The 27,398-nt window shown below is 37.7% G+C and overlaps 1 protein-coding gene across 1 annotated transcript in view; it reads right to left on the bottom strand.

Annotated features, from left to right (window-relative positions):
• The window catches only part of AMMECR1 (Alport syndrome, mental retardation, midface hypoplasia and elliptocytosis chromosomal region gene 1), a 60,904-nt gene extending 33,712 nt beyond the window's left edge, over positions 1 to 27,192 (bottom strand). The window contains exons 1-2 of the mRNA XM_013976205.2: positions 26,803 to 27,192; positions 24,592 to 24,702 (exon numbers count right to left, since the gene is read on the bottom strand). Of these exons, the coding sequence (XP_013831659.1) occupies positions 24,592 to 24,632 (41 nt within the window). The 5' untranslated portion in view covers positions 24,633 to 24,702; positions 26,803 to 27,192. The remainder of the gene's footprint in view (positions 1 to 24,591; positions 24,703 to 26,802) is intronic.
• Positions 27,193 to 27,398: the final 206 nt, after the last annotated feature.

The following is a 27,398-nucleotide window of genomic DNA, read 5'->3' as shown; positions in this document are numbered from 1 at the left end:
ATAGGATTGCTCAGCAGAAAAGTTATACATTTTAAAAATAAGGCATTTCATTCCCTTTTCTCAAGTTCTCGCAACTAGAGAATCTGTCCTTGTAAATGCCACACTATGTTCTGGTGGTGTGTCTATAAATACGTCAGACTATAAAGCTGGTCAGGGCAAGATAACCTGAACACCCATTTTCCAGTAAACAGCATAACACCATGCGTGGATCCAGCATAGGAAAAATATGTGGTTCTTCATGTACTGCTAAAGTCCTTGGACTTTAATCCAACCTATCTTCCAGTGTCCTAACTTGGAACAGATTTTACTTTGTTCCTTTCAACAAATATGTTTACAGTAGGCCTGGTCAAACAGAAAAGGGTATTTTTTTAACTCTTCATCTCTTGTTTGGTTTACATCTTGATAAATCGAATTTTCAAAGGCTAGTCAAAATTTTACTTGTATAGTTTCCCGTTCTATTACCATTAAAAATTACTTAACTTTCCCATTGAAAAGGTCCACTTTGATTTTTGTTTCCATGAGACAAGCACATGGGGTAATGAAATATGTTGGAAACACTTTGCAATATGCTGCTGAAATAACAACAATTGCTGATTCTGTGCTCAGTACATATTAGGAAAACCACAATAGATGCTAAAAGGAAACTGCATCATTTGGGGATGGAAAAAATGCAATGGATAAAAGCCATGCAGTTTAAATTACAGTCATGTGACAATAGCTCTGTCCCCCACAGCAGCAAAACTTGCCATGAGTAAGTGGTGGTCTTAATGATTACTGATGGAAGAGATACCTATGATCATGAACTAATTAATGCAGTAAATATTTACTGAATGCTTGCTATGTGCTGAGTGCTGAGTACAACTCTACCTATAGGGGCATAGTATGTTCAGCTGCAGTCCTGTGGAACACTTTGCTTCATTGAAGTTTCACTATGGTACAACTCGTGTTTATATGAGCAACTCAGAGTACCTAATGATAAGTACAAGTTTCAAACTAAGTCATATTTAGAGACATAAAAAAAGAGAGAGAGAGGTACTTAAACTCACAGGGCCTTACTACTTTTAACTTTATGGATACTAGGCTATGTCGAGAAAATCTACAAGACTAAGCAAAACCCTACAGAAACTCAAAAACTTAGTTTTTGACTATTTACACCTCTGCATGTGTTCTGTGTCTAATTTCATTGGACCATGAGCTCCTTGAGTGCAGCGACTGTGTCCACTTCTGCTCACCATTGTATATCCAGTGACTGGCATTCAGTAGCTAGTGAGTTTGATAGTGAAAGAAAGAATACAGGAAGGTAGTCTCATATCACCATGTATTTAATAATATTTATTGGCAATATAATAAATGTTAAATGGCCCCACTGATTGTGCTTTATTAAATAGTCAACATTCCCCTATACTCTAAATAGCCTTTTATCCATCAACTGAAAAACTGTCCACTGAAGTGTGTTTTCCTTGGTTTAATATCCATTAAATCTATTAAATGCTGCTCATTTAGAAGGTGGTAACTGGTGTTTTGAGTCTTTAGTTAGATTACTGGGCATTCACAGTGCAGCACAGTTTGGCAACATTTTTCAATCTAAAACTCAGACTGCTATAAATAGATAATAATCTACTCCCATGATAGAGTTACAGAGTTACTTTGATCTCAGTGACCTCTCCCTGCTCCGAGGAAAACACAGATGCCTTGCAACCTTGAGGAGCTCAGTGGCCTCTTAGGTTTATGTGGTGATTATTACTACTATTTTTCTGTAGTTTGGAACATATAGGGGCCCATATTACTCATCTTTTTTTAGGACTTTCACACCTTCCTTTATAAAGGAACATCTTATGAACTGGATGAATCACAAGTCAGCCAGGGCAGGCACAGAAGAAAGAAGCACAAGATAACAGTCTCTCTAAATGAACAAGGGTCTGAAAGAAATCAGACGTCAGCTCACAAATAAAAAAAGTTATCCTTAAAAAAAAAATCCTCTGCCTACTCTTCCAGTTCTCTGTGAGATTTCAGGTAAGTAAGTGTCTAAAGGGAAAGGGACACTTGTTGGAAATCAACTCTCATAGGTAATGAGAATAATCTAGAGGGAAAGAAGCTGACTCTGGAGAAGATGGATGGACTGCTGATGCCCCACTTGTGGGGCTGTCAGAATGCTCAACCGAGACGTTCTAACAACCCACTGGGCTGATGGGGGTTAAAGAATTAGTATGCATCAGCACACACTCCCTCAATCACATTAGACTTTCACATTCCCAGGTCCAGTTTGCCTTTTACAAAAATAATATTGGTTTAGAATGCTGCTCGGAGCCTGCTTCACAAATCTGAGAGACCAGATTGTAGCACCTCTTTTTCCCTTGCTACTGCCGCAGCCTCTCCCTCCCCCATGTAACTAAAAAGCCACTTCTCAGACTTTGGTAAACAATATGAACGAAACTGAGAGAATATTTCTGTGGACTTAACTTTCCTGGAAATAATTATCAGTGATGGAAAACAAATTTTTTGTAACAGAATAAAACGTCATTAATTTGAGCTCCACTAATTCAAAAATCTGTGCTAATTCAAACAGACCTATGCTGACAGGAAAAGAAGGGTCTGCTCCTCTAAGTAAATCAACTTTGTAATTAAGGTTGGAAGAGAAGTACAGGACTTGCTGAAAGAGAAACTATTTTCAGAACTGTAGAATTAACCATCTACAAACACTGTAACATCATAATTACACATTTTGTGTGTATATGAAAAAGCAGATCTCTTGAAGACTTTTATTTAATAATACTCAGCCCACTTGGGGTTACCTATGTCATTAAAACAAGCAAACTATTTTAAAAGAAAATCATATTCATTTTTATTGATTATACTGGACTTCCTGCAATTATTTTTAATGTGGGAGCTCTGACTTCCACTTTGGTGTTGCTAGGCTACTTGCCTACAGTCGTGGTCACCTTCAAAGACCTCTGAGTACAAGTCCTATGGGAGATCACTAATACCTGAGTCAGAAATATGGCCCAAGTCCCCGACTGAGTTCAGTCACTTACTGTCTGATCTAAAGAAGTCACAGACTTTTAATACCTCAGGTTACATCTAGCTGTAAAACAGGGGAAGAGAGAACAACAACAAAAAGAAAGCGTACATCCCTTAGGTTAGAGACCTACACATCAGAACAAACAAACTCAAATGCAAAGCAACAAAGTCCTGGGGAAACCTGTGTATTCAGTCATTGTGAAACAAACATCGAATGAAAGCACACCAAAGGAAGTACTCCCGAGGCTGTTCCTCCTCACACGTCCATTGGCTCTCACTTCACTAGCACAGGGCAGTCTTCCAGCTCCCTCGGTGATCATGGCTCACTGCCTGAGAGGCCAGGTTACCTTGTCACAAGTTGAGCTCTGACCACTCTAATAACACGGTAAGCTCCTGGATTCCTACTGGTTTCCCTTAAGCACAAGAAATGCAGAACTAGCATATCCTGAAAGGGGAGTCTACTAATTTCACTTGGGTTGAGGTGATAAGACTTCCTCTTTTCATACACAGAACTGTAAATCAGAGCACTAGGATTAAAAAAAAAAAAAAAAGGTTCCCAAACTTCTAGTTTCTATAGAAACTTTGAAAATACCGGAACCATGAAACGTGTTTGCTTAAGAGAATTTGGGACACGAAAATTGATAGGTGTCCCACAAGAATAGTGAATAAAATAATCATAGGTGAGTGTTCCAATTAAAGCGAATGCTAGCCAGTACATTTTATAGGGAAAAGATTCTTTGAAATGGTTTTCGGCAAGAATATCTATACTCCATTTTTTAATTTATTTTCCTCACACCCTCTCCAGCATGTGTTATTTGTAGACTTTTTTAATGATGGTCATTCTGACTAGAGAGAGTGATACTTCACTGAGCCTGGCAGGCTACAGCCCATGGGGTCACAAAGAGTCAGACATGACTGAGCGACTTCACTTTCACTTTCATATATGGAATACCACTAAGCCATAAAAAGAGTGATATGCCATTTACAGCAACATGGATGGACCTAGAGATTATCATACTAAGAAAAGTTAGACAGAGGAAGATAAATATCATATGATATCACTTATATGTGGAATCTATATAAACAACAAGGTCCTACTGTACAACACAGGGAGCTACATTCAATATCCTGTGATAAACCACAATACACAAAAATATGTGTGTGTGTGGATAAGTGAAACACTCCACTGTACACCAGAAACTAACACAATGTTGTAAATCAACGATATTTCAATGAAATAACAAAAAAAACATAGGTCTCCTTATCTACTGGGTTGATCATCTGTGTCAGTCTCTATATCAGTGCCAAACTGAGAGGAAAAAGAGGGTCCACAGTTTCAAAAGCATCTACAACCAGACACCAGAGGCTTGTGAGTCTTTTTAAATGAGAATTTTACTTTTTAAATTATGCCCAGTAGCCATGTATGGATGTGAGAGTTGGACAATAAAGAAAGCTGAGTGCCAAAGAATTAATGCTTTTGAACTGTGGTTTTGGAGAAGACTCTTGAGAGTCCCTTGGACTGCAAGAAGATCCAACCAGTCCATTCTGAAGGAGATCAGCCCTGGGATTTCTTTGGAAGGAGTGATGCTAAAGCTGAAACTCCAATACTTTGGCCACCTGATGCAAAGAACTGACTCACTGAAAAAGACCCTGATGCTGGGAAGGATTGAAGGCAGGAGGAGAAGGGGATGACAGAGGATGAGATGGTTGGATGGCATCACCAACGTGATGGATGTGAGTTTGAGTAGGCTCCGGGAGTTGGTGATGGACAGGGAGGCCTAGTATGCTGCAGTCCATGGGTTCGCAAAGAGTCAGACATGACTGAGCGACTGAACTGAAGAATAGGCAAATATTTAAGGTGGTCAGCAAACACAAGACACAAGTCAACTACTAGGCCCAAGTAAGGCAGCTGAAAGTTCTGATTTAGGAGGGTTTTTCCATGGGAGATCATAAAAGGCATAATTCATACTCAGATAAAACTAACCATTGGTGATTAATTTTCTAAAGAAAAATTAAGAAATAAATGTAGTCATAAAACAGATTGGACATTTGTCTGAGGTTGTTTCACTACTTAATGCTAGACTATTACAACATATTAGCATAAAAATAAATGTTCACAATCTTTTATTTGAAAATGATTCTTTTAACAATGTGTACAATAGCAACCACCCTGTCATTTTTACTAAATTTCAGGGCTTCTTTTCCTTTCAGAAAGTACAAGTCGACATTTGTTTCTAAGGAATCATCGAAATAATCTTGTGGGACTAGCTGTTCATTTTTACTGCACTATATGAACACTGCTCAAACTCAGTGACCCCAGATACCTGGAAATATTATTTTCTTTGTTAATGGAAATTACTGCAATAGGGGATGGATTCATTGACTCCAGGAAACTGCCCCCACAGGCAGCTTTGAGAGGCTAGGCCAGTCAAGGAAGCCAAAGTGTCACAGAGCACTCCTACACGCATTGGAGAAGACCCCTTGGATAGAGTTACACTAGTCTAAGAGTTTCAGAGTTAGGACATCAGTCAGCTACAGTATAAAAACAATTCTTCTAAATTGGAATCATATTCACAAAACATCTGGAAAGTTCCCCAAAGGAGAAAAGATTACCAAGAAGTATTGCTAAATAGATGGAAGAGAAGATGCTGACTTTTATCATAATACAAAATTCAGTCAGTTTCCATTGTCCTAGACAAATCAAAAGACATGCTGTTTACATTTAAGGAAGCCTGGAATACATTTTAATTCAGCCCTGAAACCCAGACATTCTTAGGTAATAAGTACAGATATTTAAATTCCATAACAACCATTCAGTGTTTACAAACATTTATTTCTTTATAGATTTCCCATCCACAAAATGTATATTTGGTTAGAAAAGGAATTTTGAGGGTTTAGCTGTACTTTAACGAATGTTACAACATCAATGTTTTTTTCAAGCAAGCGTAGCCTATAAAAATTATCTTTTATTTTCTAAGCTTCACTTTGTGGCATGAGCTAAAAGAAAATAATGTTATCAAGGATCCTGTTCCTCTATTTTCTTTATTATGCCTTTACATAATATATTAAATACTACTGTCTAATATAATAATGCTTGTATTTTCTAAAGCAAAGGAAATTAAAAAGTATAAACTTCCAGTTGCAAAATAAATGACTCATGGGAATAAAAAGTACAATGTGGGGAATACAGTCAATAATTATGTAGTATCTTTGTATGGTGATGGACAGAAACTAGACTTTTTGTGGTGATCATTTTGAAATGTATGAAATATCCAATCACTATGTTCTACAGCAGGAACTAACATACTATTTGTTAACTATACTTCAAAAACAAACTGATAGAAAATGAGATGAGATTTGTGGTTGCCAGAGGTGAGGGGTAGGAGGGGGAATTGGATAAAGGCAGTCAAAGGCACAAGCTTCCAGTTATAAGATAAATAAGGACCAGGGATGTAATGTGCAACATGACAAGGATAATTAACATTTCTGTATGTTGTATATGTAAGTTGTTAAGAAAGTAAATCTTAAGAGTTCTCATCGCAAGGAAGAAATTTTAAAAAACTTTCCTTTTGCATCTATATGAGATGATGGATGTTTACTAAACTTACTGTGGTCATCATTCATGATGTATGTCTGTAAGTCAAGTCATGATGATGCTGCACACCTTAATCTTAAAAAGTGCTGTGTGGTGATTATATCTCCAGAAGAACCAGAAGAAAAAATAAGACAATGATATAAGAATATATTAAATAGTATATTTCACTCTCACTACCATATCTTGAAACAATTTTCAATAAAATTTTAAGTCTTCAATGCTCAAATTCAGGAAAAAAGATAACCTAAGATTAAAGTCAAAATTACAATGACATTAAAAACAACTCTTCTATAAGCAATGTGTCAAACATGTACCTTTTCCTGCGTTATCACTTGTAATTGTGCCATCTCCCCATCACGTTAGGAAGAACCTTCAGAGCCATCGTCAGCTCTTCCCTGTACCTTGTTTCCCACACACAGTCTCATCTTGTTCTAGCACTACCATGCTTCTGTTATATGTCTCTTTACAACCTTTATGCTACTAATCTAGTTCAGGCCTGTAACATCTCTCATTTAGAGTTTTTAAAATTAGCCTCTGCACTATTTTGTCTCTCATCTCTATCTTTTTACTCCATCCTATGTACAAGCAGCCAAGTCATCCCTAATGACCCTCTTACTCTGCTGAAAACTTTTCAATGGAAATTTAATGCCTTTAGAAAAAAAATCCAGCCCCAGTCTATCATTCTCTCTACCATTGTCCTCCCTGGAGCTCAAGCCACACAGGGTTACTTTACTGTTCTCCCCCAAATGACATAAATACTGTTCTGCCTCGTTGCATTTGGCTCAGGAAGTTTTTTTGGACACATAATGCATACGTTCTCCACATCCTCACTTTTGAATGTTGAAATGGAGTCTTAAATGTCCGCAGACTGCTACTGCTGCTAAGTCGCTTCAGTCGTGTCCAAACCTGTGTGACCCCATAAACAGCAGCCCACCAGGCTCCCCCGTCCCTGGGATTCTCCAGGCAAGAACACTGGAGTGGGTTGCCATTCTTCTGTAAAACCTTCTCCAGTCTGTCCAGCCATAACTAATTCCTCTTACTTCCAGTAGTGTTGTTTATACATCTAAATAGAACTTAACACTTTCTTCCTTATCATTCTTTTGTGTACCTGTCCATCTCTCTTTTTTCAGTTTCATTTCAGTTGCTCAGTCATGTCCAACTCTTTGCGATCCCATGGACTGCAGCACACCAGGATTCCCTGTCCATCACCAACCATCTTTCTTATAAGACTACAAGCTCATGGCAGGTAGATATCACATACTGTTCACCTTTGTAGTCCCACAGTACCTGGTACAGCATCGTGCTGAGTTAAGTGCTCAATAAATGTGGAATTGAACTGAATAAACCTTCTTTCTGCCTGATGTAATTAAGAAACAAGACTATCAGGATTTATAATAAATTCTATCTTTAACTACAGCTCTGCTGTTATAATTGCTGCTTATTTAGAGAAAATACTGAATGCATCTTTCAATCAAGCTTTGAAACTATAGTAACTATTCTAAGTTTGAATTACCTTATTAAGAAAATAAGTAGAACAGTAAGAACACTAAAATCTGTAGTAAAATAATGCCAATGAAGAAAGACCTTTTACTGCAGATTCAGCTGTACAAGTTCAACCAGTAAGCCACAAAGGCAGTCTTTTTTTTTTTAACCCAGAAATTAAAAAGGGAATATGAAGCAAATTAATTAAAACTAGCAAGGAGACACTGGGTAGAGGCTGAGTTCTTAATCAGTAACTGGTCCTTCTTGCAGCTGGATTTGGATCTTCTCCCACTGAAAGGCTGAGTAGACTTGATCCCACTTAATTTCCAAGTCTGACAAAATCACAACTTGGAAGTGGTATGACTACTGGCAATTGTTAAGCACAGTAAATCCCTTCTCCTTCCATAACCCCCTCAAATGTCCTGCATTCACAGCTTTTTTTTTTTAAATACCAGATGTTTTGTTGAAATTAACACATTCCTATCAAATGCATGTCAAAAAAACCTTCTTTTTTCCCCACTGCATTCTATTTAATCCCCAAACTGTTTATCTGTTACACAGACAAATATTGCATAGTATTTATTGTAGGGGGAATGACAAGGAAAGTCAGGCTCACAGTACGGTGGGATCCACTCCGGAGCAAATATTCCCACAGATAAATCACAGATGGGAGCCCTTAGAGGTCATATCCCTCAAGAGGACTTTTTTGAACTTGCTGAACACAATGATGAAAAATGTTGTCGCAATCCTTAGTCCAAGTCATCTTTGGAAAAGAGGGGATGGGATACAGTTTTGTCTGTTGAATTCAAGTTTTATTTCTATGTCAACAAAGCCTTTCTGTGTGGTTTCATCCATTAACAGATTCAAGCATAGTTAACTAGATACAAAAATAATGGCACAATGTGAAGACATGACCTGGGATTGCTCACCTCAAACTTTCATCCCTCCAAAGTGTCCAGCTGTCACAGAAAGATCATTTCTGACAAACCATCACCTGCTCACTGAAACCTTTTTACGACTAGAAACTACAAGTAAAACTTCACAGAAATGGCCATTTCTGAGGATTTTTTAAAAATACATGGATAGCAGTGCCACTGGGAATAAAATGTCCCTCATGAAACAATTCTAGTAAGCAGCCTTGTGGCACCAAATGCTTATAAGTTGCAATTGTGCACTACAGGTAATATATAGGATGTTAAATATCACTCCCGTTTCCTTTCTTCAGGCTATTTCTGTTTCTCAATCATCTTATTTTTAGAATTAGTATATATAGGTTTTGCCATAGAGCATATTATAAACTTTTTATTTTAGTTGTTTCACTTTATAATAGCAAAACCTAACAGCTGCAACTAGGATACTGAAATATTATTGTATCAACCTAAAAAGTCTCCCATAAGAACTGTGTTCCCATCCTTTATTAAATGACAACTGATGCAATTATAAAGCAAATAATGCTCCTTGATTTAAAATTATAAATAGAAAACAAAATACAGACATGCCTCACCTTAGGTTGTATCTAGGTTCATTCCTAAACATGAAAGTAAATTGCCTTTACAAAATAATTTTGTTGTCCTATGGTTTACATGTTCAGAGATGCTTTAATCTTCATTCCTCGCTTCCGTTGCATAGGCTTCTAACATTTTCTTTAATTACCTTATCCACCTAACTAAACAATTACTTCAGAATATACTAAGGGAACTGAATGCTTTTATTCAAACATTTATTTTGATCTATGCCTAATTCCCCACAGCTACTTAAGGGATGCAAAGATGTGAAAAATTTACCCCACATCCTGAAGGAACTACCCATCTAGGTAGGGAAGACAATCAAGCCAGAAGCTAAGGACACTGCAAGGCAAGATAAAGCAAGTCCTGTAACTGAGGCACCAAGCAGCGTGTAATGAGCACACAGTCCAGCAGCAGTAACTCGGAGGGTCTGGGAAAAACCCTGGGCGAATCCTTTAGGAAACAGAAGACAGAATCTGCCACGGGAAACTGGAGAGCCATGAGTGTTTACTAATTTATTTGCTTTGAAATGTTTCAATTTTCCTTCTGAAAGGTTTTCTTAGTCTTGAACTTAAAATGGAATACACCTAAGGCAAGAGACAGAACAGCAGCAATCAACTCTGACACTGAACAATTCCTCAGAATTTCTGCTCTACCAGGCCCCCTATCCTCCTTTCCTCCCACCTCTTTGGCCTGTAAAGTAAGCCTACCAATGACACTTAAATATCTTGTTTAGCCTCACTGACATCCCAAAGACAAAATACACTACTAATTTCTGGCCTGGCATCCCCAAGCCATTTACTGGTTTCTCTTCCACTGCATCATTAATTTGCCATGTTGCCTGCCATGAAGAATCTCTGGTATGGGGGGTCTTGAATATGTGAAATGTCAACTTCTTATACTTGCAAAATTCTTGAAAGCTTATTAAGAAACATGTGACATGGACAATGTAACAACCAACACTGATTGTAAGCTTAGAATTAACAGGCAGTATATGAAGATACATTTTGAAAAGTATCTTCCTTTACGGAAGAAAAATTTAATGTTTTTTTAAAAAACCTCTTCTGAAAACAGATTTCCAACAATGTATTATTTGTTTCAGAAAAAGAAAAAAAAAATAAGTGGATTAGGAGCAAAAACAGAAGATATGCACAAAGCCTATGATTCTAAAGCTTTTATTACCATTTACCTCAAAATTTTAAAAAGATAATGCACCCCTGTTTTCCAAGTACTTAGATCCCTGAATTCAGCTGCACTAAAAGAGACACAATCTGGATCATTTTATCTTTTTAAACCCTATGATCATAAGAAATCTATGTCTGGTAAAACTGATAGAGTCCCTGACCAAATACATACAATTCCTTTTTGAAATTCTTTTCTTATTAATATAAGAAAAATGTCAGTCATGGATATATTAGTCCTTTATTTATATAGCTGTTTCATGTTTTGTAAGTTGCCCTAAGGAACTTCAAATTAGAATGATGAAAACTACGGCAGTAAATTTGGCCCCAATCATCTAAAAATTTGGAATTCGTTTCCTTAATTATAATTTCCAAGGAACAGACTAATTTCTTCCTTCCAAAATGTCTCCCTTTTGATGGAGTGTGGAGAAGAGCAAAACCAGGGCTTTTTATCTTCAGTCCCTGATGGCGAAGCCTTCCTCAAACCCTTCAAAAGTCAAAGTAGATTCCAGTGGGTTATGCCTGGCTAGAAACCTGCAGGCTGAACCAGCGTTCCATGGAAACTGGCTGAGGTTAAATGCAAATATTGCACAGAGAGAAATCAAAGCTTGGGTGTGTATCCCTGAGAGAACGATCCATTCTGATGGGACGATCGGAGGAGTTCAGAACACAAACTGAACTGAGAGGATGGTTGTGAAGAAAAAGAGCACATGAGGGAGACATTGCACCACAGGATTCTGAAAGGAAAGATAACCCAGGAGAAGTTGAGTAAGACTGCAAAGAGTAGGCTGAGGGTGTATGGGAGATTTGGGGGATACTGAGTTAAGAAAGTGAGTCCCTGAATGAAAAATTATTCAGTGTTTGTTTTTCCTCTTAGCTGAGACCAGGGGGTACCAGCTGAGTTAGCAGAACAAATAGCTTTAAGAAGTTTTCATGGGAGAAGAGGGAACAGTGTCCCTGGAGGGGAGCAGTACAGCACAGTGGTTGGGAACAGACTTTGACAGGATCAGGTTCAAATTCAGGTACTGTCAAGTAGTAGCTGTCATTCAGCAAGTCACTCAACCTCTCTAAGCCTTGGTTTTTCCTAACTGTAACATAAGTGAAATACCTTCAATCTCATGCAGTTGTTGAAAAGATTAAATGAGGTGACTTATATAAAATACTTAGGACAGGTCCAGCACACCTACAAAGATAGAACTTATTTTTGTGCTTAGGAAATATAACTAGTAGTATGTTAGAGGCATGTTTGAACATAAAGGGAAATCTAAGAGTAAACTTTATATATATATATAAGCTTCATATATAAACTTTATATATATATGCATTTACTTCAGGCTTCTCAATACTGGTATCCTATTACACCTGTAGTTTTGGCTGAATCACTCCAAGGGCATTCTTCATTTTATGGAAACATGCCAAAAACTTGACCCAAGGCAGATAACTTAAGAGTGAGACATTACATTACAAAATGATTATAACAGGGTGCCTTGAGACTGTATGCTTCTTAACATAAAACTAAAATAAATAAATTTACATGCTGTTATGGATACCTTCTATTGTGAAAATTGTAGTGACAGTCTCTGGTGATGTCAGAAGACTTGTGTTCTAACTCTCACAGAATTTTCTGTGATAAATTGTTGCGGGTACTAAAAATTCTAGTGCCAGTTCTATCTTGGAATCTGTGGACTGTCTGGCCCAGCCAATTTCAGAAGTCTAACATAGGCAGTGAGAGAAGATGCAGTGGTAGCAGCTTCAAAGGTTTCAATAAGGAGCCAATGAAAATTGTTATGAGTGGGTTGATGGGAGTCAGTTGTAAAGCTGTGTATCTTAACCACTCCTAAACTTCTAAAGATTCAGCCATTACTCAGAGGGCAAGTTTAACCACTGCTGGTTAATGTGGCTTTCTATAAAGGATAAAGTGCTAAATACAGGCAATCTTTGACTTCTGGCACTTCAACCCAAGCTATGTGGTAACTGGAACTGTGGTGGTGGGTTTAGAGGTGTTTGAGAATGAAATGACTACTTGGAGTGAGTTCCAAGTCAATGGCGAGGTTCATATAGCAGCTAGATGCCCGTTTCTTGGGAGACTTTAAGAGAGATAAAAGTACCTGATGGGGGTTGGACTAGATGACTTCTAAGGATGCCTTCCCGCTCTATGGTTCCATGGTGAGCATCAATTTAGTCACTTATAGCACTTACAACAAGAGACTGACTTGATGTTAACCTGCTTTCTAAAGTGTACTGGGTACAGACCCCTATCTTCTGGCTCAGTCTAGCTCCAAGTGGCCTTAAACTACCCCCCTCACTACCAATCAGCGTTGGCAACTCCTGCCAGCTCAAGTACACTGGCAGCAAGAGAAGGTGACAAACCTAAGCTAACAGAAGCAGACAGAAAGGGAAGAGAGTAAAAATGGTTCTTAGGATCAAGGGAAGTTGCTCCAAAGTCATGAGCCTGGTTTCTGTTGATCTGCTTTGATGTGGCTTGGTAAACTACTACTGAGAGTGATTTCAAAACGGAGAGACAAACATGTAAAGCTAATCATTGCAAGTCAATGTGCTCAGTGTTCTAATAGAGGCCTGGACAAAGTGCTATATGGATACAGAGATGGACCAACTTTACTGGGGAGTGTCTAGGAAATCTCACAGAGGAAGTAATGAGCAAGTTGAGTCTTGAAGGATGAGTAGGAGTTGACTAGCTAGAAATGGAGAGAGGTGTGATTGGCAGGGGAAAAAAAAATGTTCAAAAGCCACAGAGACACGGAAGACTACATTTGGGAAGTGGGAGTGTGCATGGCTGGAGTGTGAGGTTAAGGCCTTGGATGCTGTGCTTTTGAAGAAGGATGGGAATAGGAACTGGGGGGGAGAGGCAGGGGCAGACAAAGAATGGTGACACTTTAGAACGTGAGCTTAATTCTGAGTGAAATACAGGCTTTGGAATGACTGATTTTACTCCAGACAAGATGGGTAGGCAGAAAGGGTATTCGTGTCATGGGTATAGTGTATCTTAGTCACTCAGTCATGTCCAATTCTTTGCGACCCCATGGACTGTAGCCCACCAGCCTCCTCTGTCCATGGGATTCTCCAAGCAAGAATACTGCAGTGGGTAGCCATTCCCTTCTCCAGGGGATCTTCCCAACCTAGAGATTGAACCTGGGATCATCTCCTGTATTCCAGGCAGATTTTTTACCATCTGAGCCACTAACAGTAAATGAGGAGAGTTTAGTCACACCAGCGGGTAAGTCTGAGTCCATTCTGTCTGATGGGGTAAGCCTGCTGTTCTAAGCAATAACAAAAGCTATGACGAGGACGATGCAACAGCATGGGAGGGCACAGATGCTTAGACAGCAGACGCACACCTTAGTGAGCTGATGCATGAGGCATGGGAACATCTTAATACACCAGAGATGACAACTTTAAAAGGCAGTCTTTTCAACTGTCTTTTAAAAAGGAGCAATTACATTTAGAACATGTCTTTATAACCTTGTGAATTTAACAGTCATCCATTCACCACTGAGGTGCTTAAGAGTTGCTTCAGCTGAAATCCACTATTATCTGAGATGGCTCCCACTCCCAGCCACTACAGGAAAGAGGAACTAAGACACAATTTCTCCAAACTTCTCTGAAACCAGGGATCAAACCAGAGATCTCCCCTTTTGTCCGCAGCATTTTCAGGCCCGTTGAAACCCAAACTGTGTTCTCAGTCCCACCACTACTCCTAATACCTCTTTCTTCCAGTGTCACACTGGCTCCCTTCAAAGGGCTTTTGAAAAGAAACTAACATTTTGAATATTCTTTTTTTTTTCTTTTGAGAGTCAAAGCAAGTATTATTGGACTTAGTATTAACTATTTCTGGTCTTCTCAGCTGGTAAAGAATCTGCCTGCAATGCAGGAGACCCCAGTTTGACTCCTGGGTTGGGAAGTTCCCATGGAGAAGGGATAGGCTACCCACTCCAGTATTCTTGGGCTACCCTGGTGGCTCAGACTGTAAAGAATCAGCCTGCAACGTGGGAGACCCTGCGTTCGACCTCTGGGTTGGGAAGAGGGTATGGCTACTCACTCCAGTATACTTGCCTGGAGAATTTCCATGGGCAGAGGAGCCTGGCAGCCTACAATCAATGGGGTCACAAAGATTTAGACACAACTAAATGAATAAGCGCACACACCTATTTCTGAGATAGTTCAGTTTGGGGTACTCCAAGTGTGGCATGTTTCATATGCTGAGACAATGCTGAGGTTTGGGGTGTGGTACTAAATCGCCCACATGTTCTTGTCTGAAGCCCCCTGGAATCCACTGCCCAGGGTCTAGGGTGCAGGCTGTCAATCAGAGCAAAACAAAGCCAAGTGGCCCAAATGGGGATTGAACCTGTGACCTCATTAGCAATGTCAGTCTAGCCACAGTGTATGGGTTATTTATTGCTCTTCATAATATTGCAATGCAGCTCCACTCATTTCCAAGGCTTAGCAGCCTTCTCCCTACTTAGGTAAGCAAATCAATCCACCCCCCCTTAGCCAAGGAGCAGTGGAAGGCCATTTTGAAGAATGATTTAGATTTAAAGCAGCCTGAAGAAGCGTTTCTCTTTCCTCCCATACTTAGTGAAATGGCAGCCTTTTAAATCAGCTTTGTGGAACATATAAAGTAGTCCTAGAAGTAGTCAGGTATAGGAACAGGAAGTTGAGTTCTGGGCAATCCCTTGAATTAAAGCTTCTGAAGGATTTATTTTATGGCTTTTTCTAATCTTCTCTTTCACCACTAGAAAGGACACAAGAGTTAGTACTTCAATGTATAAATTTTAAAAATGAGGCTTAAAAACAGGAGAAAACCTGCTAAACCTGATTTGAATGATGAAGCCTATGCTGCTGCTAAGTCACTTCAGTCATGTCCGACTCTGTGCGACCCCATAGACGGCAGCCCACCAGGCTCCCCCATCCCTGGGATTCTCCAGGCAAGAACACTGTAGTTTTCATATATTTATTTACAAAGTAGCTTCGTGGGCTGAAGTAAAATTGTGAAACTAATTTAAAATTTTTCTGAACATGAGACCAACTGTAAATCTATACTTTATGAATCTAATGAATTTTCTTCACTTTTAAATTTTAAACATACTGAAAAGGTACATTTGATATTAACAATGATTAGATGTACATTCTCAATAGAAGTTATTAAATACTAGTTTTCACCTTTAAAAATCCTTAGCACCTATGAAATTCTTATTCCAGTAGAATTTTTTTGTTATCATTTGTTGATGTCTATTTTATTTGTTATATACTATGGGTGTTTTAATTAATTTCATTAATAAGAAGCAGCTGAGAAAATGTAGATATCATGCTTGCTTTTTATTTAAAGAGTGAGAGAGAATGTAAAAAAAAATCTGGAAATTGTTTCTAAGACAAATATATTTATAATGTAAGATAAAGGGCTAACAATTAAGTGTTTAGGTGTTAAGGAACACCAAATTGTTACCAATAATGAAAAGGAAAATGTTTACCAAAGGCTACTACTCCGGATATCCACATCTGAGGTAGTTGAAAGTTTGGGGGAAGGGCAAAGATCACTGAAGAGGGCTGTTTCTTTTGCCTATTAAGGAAGTCTTTTAACAAGTATTTGCTCATGCTCATAAAATAATAGCTGAAAATTTAATACGAAATTGCTGCCCCCAAACTTAAACATTCAATTATTTTAGAGCACTCAAATAACTAGTAACATTGTCCCTTAGAGAGGTAAGTGTATATTATTTGCATGATATTCTAGACATGAATAATCACCTTGAGCATACATTGGTGTTAGCATCTTCTTCTTCCAGAATACTAAGATACAAATCCATTCTCTTGTTCATTCATGCCCTAATGACTCAAATACTTCAGACATTTATAAGTAGACCCAATATTTAGTTTTTAGAATGTTCAGACAAAAGTAAATATATTGTTAAATGCCTATGGTATGATTTTAGACCACATCTAATGTGATACTAATTTCATACAATATTTGTGTTCTAATTTATCTTTACCACTTCAGTCTTTTACCCCCACCCCCCAAAAATGAAGAATATTTCAAGCAGTGAGTCTTAGGAAAGGAGGTAGATATCAGTTTACTGGACTGGAACAAAACATGGATTTACTTTAATGGGACAAAAGGAAAGTGAAATCTAAACTATTAACTTTTAGTTTCCTTCATTTGCCAAGCATCAGGGCTATATTCCAACTGGTTGTAGACACTTTGGTGAAGAGCGTGTGTGTGTGTGTGTGTGTGTGTGTGTGTGTGTGTGTGTGTGTGTGTGTGTGTGTGTGTGTGTGTGTGTGTGTGTGTGTGTGTGTGTGTGTGTGTGTGTGTGTGTGTGTGTGTGTGTGTGTGTGCGCGCGCGCGCGCGCGCGCGCACGTACTCTGTTTCTGAGGTTTAGACACTTTGGTGAAGAGCGTGTGTGTGTGTGTGTGTGTGTGTGTGTGTGTGTGTGTGTGTGCGCACGCGCGTGCACGTACTCTGTTTCTGAGGTTTTATTTTTTTCCATAGCAAGTTCATTCCCTTTCCCTTTAAAATATTTATTAGTAAAATCTCTCAGAATACCCAATACCTTGTATATGGTCACTTTGATAATAACAATTTACATACATCCCTATAATCTGGACTTTTGTCCACAAAGGAGAAAAGAAACCAAAAAGTGGTATAGTGTTTTGCTTTTACTCAGAGTGAACTGGGAATGGACTAAATAATCTCATAAATTGCTTTAAATACATTTCTGCTTTTATTAAAGATGTAGAATGTCTGTTTATCCAGTATAACTTCCTCTGACGCTTTGGCAAAAATCACTTTGTACCTAGGACTATAATTATTTATATAACTTATCTCTCCTACTATACTATAAACTCCTAAGGCAAAATTTAGACTAGATTTACAGGATGAACTGTTTAAACATAGTTAAAGGAAGAAAAAGCAGCTTTTTAAGAGCAAAGGGGTAAAGTTTAGAGATAGATGTAAGAATAGGTTCAATTTCTCCTAGTTTACCCTCTCCTTATGAAACACAAAAACCAAGAGCTCTGATAGAGCAAAACACCATTTTCAGTTTCTTCCACACCTTCACCAATTTTCAGCTTCTCTCACACCTTCACCTTCTTACTGATTTTTGACCCAAAGGCTTTGTGCCTGTGTCTCAAAGAAGCAGAGATTCCAGCTGGAGACTCTGAAGATCTGGAAGATGTGATAAGGAATTACAATCTGATATATTCAATACACTTAATTTCTGTGGCACTAGGTGCTATATGAACTCAGACACGTCTCTACAACTCAGGAGTCATCACCCATATTGGGAATGGTTCTCTCTGTTTGGTTTCTCCTGCCACATTCTCTTGCCCAGTTTTTGGCCACATCTCTCCACATTAGCACAACGATGGAATAATGAAGGCATGCATTAAAATAGTGGCTAAAGTGAAGATTCCAGATTCTGACATACTGAGTAAAGGACATTTAGCAAGCTAGGTTCCAAACTACACCTCAAATTAAATGCTTATAAAATCTGACAATTTCTCACTTGGTACTTTATATACTGAAACTAACAAATGAGGGATAAATTTTAGGACTCAAGCCATGCTACCATTTGTAAAAGGTATCATTCCTTCCAAAGAAATCCCAGGGCTGATCTCCTTCAGAATGGACTGGTTGGATCTCCTTGCAGTCCAAGGGACTCTCAAGAGTCTTCTCCAACACCACAGTTCAAAAGCATCAATTCTTTGGTGCTCAGCTTTCTTCACAGTCCAACTCTCACATCCATACATGACCACTGGAAAAACCATAGCCTTGACTTGTCTCTGCTTTTCAATATGCTATCTAGGTTGGTCATAACTTTCCTTCCAAGGAGTAAGCGTCTTTTAATTTCATGGCTGCAGTCACCATCTGCAGTGATTTTGGAGCCCCCAAAAATAAAGTCTGACACTATTTCCACTATTTCCCCATCTATTTCCCATGAAGTGATGGGATTGGATGCCATGATCTTTGTTTTCTGAATGTTGAGCTTTAAACCAACTTTTTCACTCTCCTCTTTCACTTTTATCACGAGGCTTTTTAGTTCCTCTTCACTTTCTGCCATAAGGGTGGTGTCATCTGCATATCTGAGGTTATTGATATTTCTCCCGGCAATCTTGATTCCAGCTTGTGTTTCTTCCAGTCCAGCATTTCTCATGATGTACTCTGCATATAAGTTAAATAAGCAGGGTGACAAGATACAGCCTTGACGTACTCCTTTTCCTATTTGGAACCAGTCTGTTGGTCCATGTCCAGTTCTGACTGTTGCTTCCTGACCTGCATACAGATTTCTCAAGAGGAAGGTCAGGTGGTCTGGTATTCCCATCTCTTTCAGAATTTTCCACAGTTTCTTGTGATCCACACAGTCAAAGGCTTTGGCATAGTCAATAAAGCAGAAAGAGATGTTTTTCTGGAACTCTCTTGCTTTTTCCATGATCCAGCGGATGTTGGCAATTTGATCTCTGGTTCCTCTGCCTTTTCTAAAACCAGCTTGAATATCAGGCAGTTCACAGTTCATATATTGCTGAAGCCTGGCTTGGAGAATTGTGAGCATTACTTTACTAGCATGTGAGATGAGTGCAATTGTGCGGTAGTTTGAGCATTCTTTGGCATTGCCTTTCTTTGGGATTGGAATGAAAACTGACCTTTCCCAGTCCTGTGGCCACTGCTGAGTTTTCCAAATTTGCTGGCATATTGAGTGCAGCATTTTCACAGCATCTCTTTCAGGATTTGAAATAGCTCAACTGGAATTCCATCACCTCCACTAGCTTTGTTCGTAGTGATGCTTTCTAAGGCCCTCTTGACTTCACATTCCAGGATGTCTGGCTCTAGGTGAGTGATCACACCATCGTAATTATTTGGGTCTTGAAGACCTTTTTTGTACACTTCTTCTGTGTATTCTTGCCATCTCTTCTTAATATCTTCTGCTTCTGTTAGGTCCATACCATTTCTGTCCTTTATCGAGCCCATCTTTGCATGAAATGTTCCCTTGGTATCTCTAATTTTCTTGAAGAGATCTCTAGTCTTTCCCATTCTGTTGTTTTCCTCTATTTCTTTGCATTGATCGCTGAGGAAGGCTTTCTTATCTCTTCTTGCTATTCTCTGAATTCTGCATTCAGACACTTATCTTTCCTTTTCTTCTTTGCTTTTCGCCTTTCTTCTTTTCACTACTATTTGTAGGGCCTCCCCAGACAGCCATTTTGCTTTTTTGCATTTCTTTTCCATGGGGATGGTCTTGATCCCTGTCTCCCGTACAATGTCACGAACCTCAGTCCATAATTCATCAGGCACTCTATCTATCAGATCTAGGCCCTTAAATCTATTTCTCACTTCTACTGTATAATCATAAGGGATTTGATTTAGGTCATACCTGAATGGTCTAGTGGTTTTCCCTGCTTTCTTCAATTTAAGTCTGAATTTGGCAATAAGGAGTTCATGATCTGAGCCACAGTTAGCTCCTGGTCTTTTTTTTGTTGTTGACTGTATAGAGCTTCTCCATCTTTGGCTGCAAAGAATATAATCAATCTGATTTCGGGAGAACGTAAAACTGGGCTATGTCAAGTATTTTAATTTTAAAGCAGTATATTTATACATAAAAACGTAATGCAGATTAGGCATTCATTTACAAAGTACCTGGTCATTTCTCTTACACTTAGGTTTTATTTTTTTTTCTTTTTAATTTTAGTTTGTTTGCTTTCAGAATTGCACTTTTTTATTATAAATTCATTTTAATTGGAGGTTAATTACTTTACAATACTGTATTGGTTTTGCCATACGTCAACATGAATCTGCCACAGGTGTACACGTGTTCCCCATCCTGAACCCCCCTCCTACTTTCCTCCCCTACACTTAGGTTTTAGAGATTAAGAGACCACAAACAAACTAGATCACTATCTTCTATATAACAGTTAGTTTTTACAAGAAGAAAGGGCACTCATACAGATTTTTGCATGCCCATGTTCATGGTAGCATGATGTGCAATAGTCAAAAAGTAGAAGCCATCCAAGTTTTCATGCATGGATGAATGGACAAAATGTAGAAGACACATATAATGGAATGTTATTTAGCCTTAAAAAGGAAGTAAATTCTAACACATGGGTGAATCATGAAAACATTATGCCAAATGAAATAAGCCAGTCATAAAAGACAAATATGGTATGCTTCCACTTGTGTGAGGTACCTGGAAGAGTGAGAGTCATAGAGACAGAAAGTATTAGAATGATGGTTGTCAAGGGCTTGGGAAGCAGGAAATGGGGAGTTAGACTTTAGTGGGTACAGAGTTTCAGTTAGGGAAGATTAAAAAAGTTCTGGAGATGAATGGTGGATGATTGCATCATCAGTGTGAATGTATCTAAGGCCATAGAACTATACACTTAAAATTAAAGTAGTAAATTTTATGCTATGTATATTTTACAATAAAAAAGAGTATAGCTGAGTAACATGAAGAAAACTGAATAATATCTAGTCACAGATGAAAACAGTGAGTTACCAGACATCCTTTTTTTTTTTTAAGGACACCTATACCTGACGAGTCTTTAATTTCACTATTTTTGGTTTTATTCTCTCCTTCTCTCTTATTCCTAACCTACTAAGTTTATTTGATTCCATTTATAAGTTTTATGATTTATATATAGGTTTTAAGACTGAAAGACCAGACTCCAAGAATCACTAACTGTTATGTTCAAAAGAATTGTATTCTTCTTGGAGTCTAACCCATAATTTACATTCAGGCAAAGAACATTATTTCATTTCATATGATAGTATATTTTTGTAAAAAGCATTATTCTTTTATACAATATTAATCCAAGTCAATTTTCTTCTGACTAGTCTATTAAAATAATGTTCTAAACTTCATCTTAACTGCTAACTAGAATTTTTGAAGAATTATTGACCCACAATTTATAGGAACCTGCTTTCAAGTTCATTATTTTCACCAGGAAGCTGCAAAACATACATTCTCAAAAAATTTTATTTTATCTTATCTTAAATGTAGTAGTTAAGAGCTTGCACTTTGCAGTCAGATAGCCTAGGTTTGAATCCTGTTTCTACCACTTACTAGATGTGTGATTGGGTACATTATTTAAATTCTCTAAATCTCAGTTTCCTTGTTTTTAAAACGTGGATATTAATACCTAAGAGTTGTTGTCAGCACTATGCATATAAAGCTCCTCTGCAGTATCTGACATGTAGTTGCTGCTAAGTCACTTCAGTCGTGTCCGACTCTGTGTGACCCCATAGACGGCAGCCCACCAGGCTCCCCGTCCCTGGGATTCTCCAGGCAAGAACACTGGAGTGGGTTGCCATTTCCTTCTCCAATGCATGAAAGTGAAAAGTGAAATGGAAGTCGCTCAGTCATGTCTGACTCTTTGCGACCCCATGGACTGCAGCCTACCAGGCTCCTCTGTCCATGGGATTTTCCAGGCAAGAGTACTGGAGTGGAGTGCCATCGCCTTCTCCACTGACATGTAGTAAGTTCTTAAAAAACAGGAGCTATGAATACCACTAATAACAACAGCATGTAGAAATGATAAGTGTCCTATGCCACTTTTAAAAATGACAACACAGTCATTTTGACTCTAATATGAATCCAGAAAAAAGAACAACTGTGTATTTTGAGACTTGTTTTCTTTGTTCCTCTCTTCCAAATAACTTCATTCTTATTATCATATTAAGCAAAAAAAGAAATTAAGTCCAACAAAAATGAGAACACCAGGTACGTATGTGTGTATATACATACACAAACACTCATCTCTCTCTAATGTGTTGTACATGATTTCAGCAAGTTGTACAGAAACATGGGGAAAAAGTTGAAAAGTAAACAGGAAGAGTAGACTGCATTTGTATATGTACAAATACAAGTGTAGGCAAATTTTTAAGTTCAACTATTTGAATGATTCATTCAGAATCATATTATCGTCAGAAAAAATATACTGTAATTCCTCTGGTAATTGCCCTAGGAGGCAGATCCACAAGTTTTACCAACGTACACAAGAGAATTTCATTTTTTTTTAAGTAAAAACAAACTGCTACTACAGTTACTGCTACTAAGGATTTCTAAAGTATACAATATTTGATACTGGGATTTCTGCCATGGTTTCATTTTAAAGTACAAAGGTTTTGATACTATCTACTTGGACACCCCAACTTTAAAGAAAAATGGAAATTTTATAACATACTTCTGTTTCTGAAAATGTGTTCCTTGGAGCACTAATGGCATAACATAAGAGGGTGGGAGGATAAAAGGGTTCTGAGAAATCCTGCAGTGAGCAAAGCTGTTTAAAGTTGTTTAACTAGTGTTCCCAAAATTTATTTGACCATATAATTCTTTTTTCAAGCAATACCAAGGAACCAGTATTCCTTATAACAACTTATTTTAGGAAATGTATAATAAATTGTCTTTCATTCGCTATTTAAAAGGTAATTTTATGCACCTGTCCCAAAGATAGTCACTGGCAGAATTTGCTAAAGTCCCAAAATGAGTCCATGATATTTCATGTCAGGGAAGAAAATCTAACATGCCTAGATTTATACTTGTACTATCTTGTAGTTATTTCCAGAATGTGTGTTTTAACCCCTTTTCTGCCTGTTATTTATATATTATTTAATCAAGTCCAAACACCCCACTTCTAATACCTGTGAAAATCTAAGAATCAATGTGACTCTCCAAGTCTTTTCCTTTCTTTCTGGGCTTTGGTGTAAGCTAAGACAACCCTGTAGCTATGAGCTACATCTTCAAATATAAGAATACTTAACTCAGTTACCAGCATTTTAATAACTGGTGATATGAGCTGCATTGATGCAATTCTATAGTAAAATAATGAAGCTTCTACAACATTAATCCTGAAGCAACACAGCGACTGATTATTATTGCTACTTCATTCCCCTGACATCTCCCTAACATTCCTATAAAGTATATAAAGTACTCTAAACACTGCTTTATCTACTGGAGATTGAGAAGCTTGCCCCAAGTTCCAAGAGTCAACAGGGACCAATTTCCTGTTGGACAGACATCGTGCATTTTACAACTATAGAAACTGCATCAGATAATCACCCTGAAATATGAACAAAAACAGGAAATTCCTTTACTAATAGCTTATTATTTAAGGAATTTTTTCTTTTGAAATAATTTTAGAACACAATTTGCTAGAAATCTAAACTTGAACCAAAAAAATCTGATGGCATGCTAGATAGCTTTTTTGTGAGTTCAGAAATTAAGAACAAAGTTTTAACAACTGTAATGAGGCATTCATTACTTTGTCTTCATGTTGGATGAAACAAAATAAGTAAGCTACAGTTAACTCTGGGTAAAGTAAGAATGTGAATGATTATGCTGTCAGGCTGTTGCATCACTTTCTTCTTAGGTTCTCCCTTCAATTCCAGAAGTATATAAAAGTGTAACAGAATGGGTGAGGCGGCATAGACATCAACAATTTTTAAAAAGCCTAACAAAGAAGACACAATGACTGTTATTATGGAAATAACACATGTAAGTAATCCATGGATATTTGGTCATTGATTTTCAAGTTATACAAAATAAGCTGATCATTGAAAGAAAAAAAAAAACAAAGACATTTATGGCAGAATACATGTAATCACAGTATTCTATATTATGATAATATATATCAATAACATTTTATCAGAGATATGGCAAATGGTCGAGGAGAAAAAAGTCTGACATGAAAGGAGTCAAGAATGTTGACAATTCAGGAAAGGAAAAGGAGTTAAGAATCAAGTTTAAGTTTCATAAGGTTTTTTTTTTTTTTAATGTAGAAGTAGAGGTAACAAAAATTGGTCTTCACCTGGTAAGTGTGTACTCCCTGAGTCCTGAATGCAAATTCATGGCAGAAAAAGTACCTATGCATCCACGCAATCTTTTGTCTCGACCAATCTTCCATGTTACAAACAGTGGGCTGTAATGGAAGATAAAAATAGGGTAAATCAATCAATTCAATTCAAAGCAATATTTGTTGAATATTTACTATACCAAGGTTAGGTGCCTGAAATACAAAGACTAGATGACAGGCCCTCAGGGGCTTAGCTGCATTTAGAAACAATTATAGCTACACTGTATTAAATGTATTCTTTATGTTGTTGGTGGTTTAGTCACTAAGTGTCTGGCTCTTTTGAGACTCCATGGACTGTAGCCCACCAGGCTCCTTGGCCCATGCGATTTCCCAGGCAAGAATACTGGAGTGGGTTGCCATTTCCTTCTTTAGGGAATATTCCTGATCCAGGTATTGAACCTGCATCTCCTGCACTGCAGGTGGATTCTTTACCATCTGAGCCACCTCGAAAGCTCTATATGTTACAAAGTCCAATAAGCGGCTTTAACAGATTATGTTAATCCTCATCAACAACTCTAGAGGCCTGATACTATTACTAACATTTCCAATTTTACAGATGAAGCAGTACCACAGTTAATACATCATGAAGTAGGAACTCAAACCTAGCCAGTCTTGACTACAGAGCCATTACTGCCTGCTAAGTCACTTCAGTTGTGTCCGACTCTGTGCGACCCCATAGACAGCAGCCCACCAGGCTCCTCCATCCCTGGGATTCTCCAGGCAAGAACACCAGAGTGGGTTGCCATTTCCTTCTCCAGTGCATGAAAATGAAAAGTCAAAGTGAAGTCGCTCAGTCGTGTTCGACTCTTAGCGACCCCATGGACTGCAGCCCACCAGGCTCCTCCGTCCATGGGATTTTCCAGGCAAGAGTACTGGAGTGGGGTGCCATTGCCTTCTCCTGCCTAATTCCTCATTTAAAACTCAAGTCACAGATTGATTCCTAAGTCTAGTCTAGAAAATCCGGGTAAAAAGCAACAGATTCAATAAATACTTACTGAATGTACGGGGGTGGGGGGTGCAAAGCACTGGGAAAGGCGCTATTGGAGATACGTGCTATTGGAGATGGTGCTATTGTAGTTGCCTAAGACATAGTCTTTGCTCTCTGAGAGCCAGTATAGGAGGAAGGCTTGTTCACAGCTAACTAACAGAAGGCAAAAGGAACTAAGTGCTAGAAGCCCTGTCCAAAATACCACAGATTAAGCTACTGGGATAGAAGAAAATTTCATCAAGTGTGATCATCTTCAGCTTGGCCTAGAAGAATGAGTAGGGTTTGGAGAGGTGAATGTCAATAGCAAATATTAACAAAGTAATACTCTGAAACTAGAAAAGTTTATTTCAATTTTTAGATAAAATTACTGCCAATAAATAAAATCTTTCAAGCATCAAATATCAAAATGTCAATTAGAACGGCAACAAGAAAATAATTTAGTTGTTTGGATTGTTGTTTTAAGAAGGGTAATACAGTTTTTTTTGAGTTCACCGTCTGCAGACTTTATTTTTTATATATTCTTTTTAAAAATTCATTTATTTTTAACTGGAGGATAATTGCCTTACAATGGATTTCTGCCATATATCAACATGAGTTGATGTTATACCATAGGTATACCATAGGTATAACATGCAGTAATACAATTTTAAATGAAATTTAATACAGTAGATGTTTGGATTCTGCAGCAAAGCACTCACAGCCTCAATCAGTGGTTAATTTTAAAAACAACTCTTTTATAAATAGAAGCAACTTTGTCAGGTTTTATAAAATAAATTAATTCATACATTTTAGAACATTTTGTAAAAAGATTAACACTCTATAGTTGGGGATGGCCCCTGTTAATAGAGTAGTCACAGAATTTGGTATAACATAATACACTTCAGCTTTCTAAAAACTAAAATTTTATGGGATATAACATATGTCATGTATTTCTTACACAATTATGTATATTTTATATTAATATATTTATAATTTTATATTAATATACTGGAGAACACATTCTTTATTTAATGTACTCTCTAATCAGTCATCAGCAGTTGGGGGAAAAGATATCCTATTCAAACACTTCAGTCATCCACCTCAAACATTTAGATTATGCTGTGTTCCAACAAGTAACCACAATGGCAGAGAGATTCCCAAATAAATAATCCAAACCAGGGAGCAGTACTAAGAATTACCTTCTTCTAAGAGCCAAATGCCCAGAGGCACTGAAAAAGACGACTAAGTGTAAGGCCAAGTTTCGTCAGGTATTATTCACATGCTGGATGACCTATACTAAAGGTACTAAAATAAAAAGCAAAAGGTAAATTTTAGGGGTTTTTTTTTGTTTTGTTTTCTACATCATATGTACTATATTATAACTTGATACAGGGTTCTAATGCTCCAGCTGAAATCTTTCTCTAATTGCTCTTGATTACTAGTTGATCAGGAAGATAAGTATTAGATGGGATCACTTTCTCACCAATTCTTCCATTACTTGTACAAATACTAATATCCTAAAATTCACACATATTGTCTTTAAAAATGAATTTCATCTCTTCATTTTTCACCTTCTAACTTGAGGTCAATGTCAGTAATCATTAAATGAAGAGTAAGATGTCAATTCTCTCCCATAACAATGCCTATACAAAAGATCTGTATGTAAGATATCTTGGCAGATTCAGAACAAAGTGAATCATTCTGTACTATATATAACAATATGTCTTTAAAATTCCATGACACAATAACACAGAACTAAGTTGTATATTCTCTTCCTCAGTGACTTAAGTGGGAA

The sequence above is a fragment of the Capra hircus genome, unplaced genomic scaffold (genome assembly GCF_001704415.2).
Source record: "Capra hircus breed San Clemente unplaced genomic scaffold, ASM170441v1, whole genome shotgun sequence".
Lineage (NCBI taxonomy): Eukaryota > Metazoa > Chordata > Mammalia > Artiodactyla > Bovidae > Capra > Capra hircus.
The sequence above is the reverse complement of the archived record's forward strand: the minus strand, read 5'-3'. Positions and strand labels throughout refer to the sequence as shown.